Genomic DNA, 2060 nt, shown 5'->3' on the forward strand with positions numbered 1-2060 from the left:
GAACAATTCGAGCCACTCCTCCCGCAGCCTGTAGTGCTGCATGGGGTTGTTGTGACCCAAGTGCAGGACCAGCACTGAGCCTTATTAACCCTCATGCAGTTGTCTTTAGCCCAGTGAGTCTGTCTAGGTCTCTCTGCAGAGCCTTCCTAGCCTTGAGCAGATCGACACTCCCACTCAGTTTGGTGTCATCTGCAAATTCAATGAGGTGCACTTGATCCCCACATCTAGATCGTAGATAAAGAAGTTAAACAGGACCAGCCTCAACACTGAGTCCTGGAGAACACCACCAGCCACAGCGAAGCCCATGGCACACTCCCACTGACTCAGCCTCTAGCCCTAGCTCGAGGCCCCTGTGATGCAGCGGCCCTGGACACAGACCCAGCTGTGCCCGGCACCATGCTGCCATGTCCTCGCCTGGGCTACGCTTGGTCTCGGCCTGCTGTGAGAGATGGGACTCACAGGCTTTACCACCACCATCTCCTCTCCTCAGAGGCCAGGGTTCCTAGGTCTAATCCCTCCATTCTGTCTGCTCTCAATTTCTGCACCTGTCTTCCCTAGAACACAAGATCACAGCTGCTCTGCCTGCCCATGCCCCAGAGGCATAACCGTGCCCCTTTGCCCACGGAGCAGAGGGCCCTGCCAGCCTCTGCCCTCCCTGGGGCTGTGAGTGCACATCCCTGAGCAGGACGACTTGCCCGTGAAGTTTCATGTCAGTACAGATCACAGGAGCCCTGCTGCCCACCTGGCACGGGGACTCCAGCTCAGCCAGGCAGCACCGGGGGCCCACACTCCCCGGGCACAGCGGCAAGGAGCAGCACAGTCTGCCCCGTGAACATGACCCAGCAGCAGTCCCAACTAGCTGCTCCCTCGCAGCCTCTGGGCAGGTCAAACCACAGCAGCGAGGTCCCTCTTTACTCACAGCAAAGAGAACAGCAGTTCTCTGTGCTGAGCACTTTCCAGAGGCCCCCGTCTGGATTTTGGGATCTGCATCAGCAAACCCAGAGGTTTGACACCACGCTGGAGCTGGCAGCAGGCTGGAGGTGGCGGCGCAAGCCCTGGCACCCGCAGGGGCTGCGTGTGCTCACGACCATGATCCCCCCGGGGATGCTACTCACTAGTTCGCGTGGTGAGCATGACGGGCCTGCTGATATCATTCTTGTTGTTCACGTTGCGTTTGACTGAAAAGACAGAAATATTGTAGGCTCTGCCGGAGGTTAGTGCCCGCAATTGGTGGGCAGAACGACTTCGGTCCACAAAATCTGTCCTGCGGTAAGAGCCGTCGAGGGATACGTACGTCACGGCGTAGCCGTCAATGAGTTGCCTGGCGGCTGCGTCCTCAGGTGGGTGCCAAGAAATCAACACACCAGTGTCCTCCACCCTTTCCACCTTTAATGAGGTTGGTGGCAGCAATTCTTCAGGGTGTGAGCAAAAGCAAAGGGGAGAGGTAACGCCATGAATCTTTAGAGAACAGACCCCGCAGCGAGCGGCAGTGCAGCGGCAACGGAGGGGAGGGCCCTCGCACTCTCCCTCGGCACACCTGGCAGGGCTCTGCAGGTGCACGCTGCTCCTGGCCCAGCGGGCACAGGACGAGCCAGGGCGCTGGGAGCACTCCCTGGCATCACTGGTGGCCAAGCACTTGCCACCACGGGACAGAATGAGGGGTCCTGGGGAGCCCAGTGCCAAGAGACTTTCCTCAGGCGCCTCAGCCTCCCCTCCTGAGGGCATCCGAGGGATCGCCACTGCCACAGGGGAAACTCGTCCCCAGCATCCTGGTGCCAAGCCCGGTGCCTTGGCAGCAGCTCAGCATGCCAGCACCCACCCTTGGCACTGGTGGGGCACGGGCTGCCCCTGCCAAGGCGAGCCCCCAGCCCTGACCGCCTCAAGGAGCACTGCCGGTCCCCAGTGGGCGGAGGGCACTGCCGGGCAGGCGTCGAGCCCCACGCCACGTCTTGCTGGTGCTGCTGAGGGCCTTTACCTTTTTCGCAGCTCTTGCCTGTGTAGCTGACTTTGCAGGTGCAGCTGTGGGTGCCGTTGCTGGGCAGGCAGTAGCCTCTGCTGCC

At 60.7% G+C, this 2060-nt stretch overlaps 1 protein-coding gene across 1 annotated transcript in view; it reads right to left on the minus strand.

Moving 5' to 3' along the window:
• SNED1 (sushi, nidogen and EGF-like domains 1) overlaps positions 1-2060 on the minus strand; it is a gene marked incomplete at its 5' end in the record, with an annotated part of 17849 nt that overhangs the window by 6186 nt on the left and 9603 nt on the right. The window contains 2 exons of the mRNA XM_009076104.1: positions 1116-1412; positions 1976-2060. The exon at positions 1976-2060 is cut by the window's right edge and continues 31 nt beyond it. Coding sequence (XP_009074352.1) covers positions 1116-1412; positions 1976-2060 — 382 coding nt within the window. The remainder of the gene's footprint in view (positions 1-1115; positions 1413-1975) is intronic.

Source organism: Acanthisitta chloris, unplaced genomic scaffold (assembly GCF_000695815.1).
Source record: "Acanthisitta chloris isolate BGI_N310 unplaced genomic scaffold, ASM69581v1 scaffold6626, whole genome shotgun sequence".
Classification (NCBI taxonomy): Eukaryota; Metazoa; Chordata; class Aves; order Passeriformes; family Acanthisittidae; genus Acanthisitta; species Acanthisitta chloris.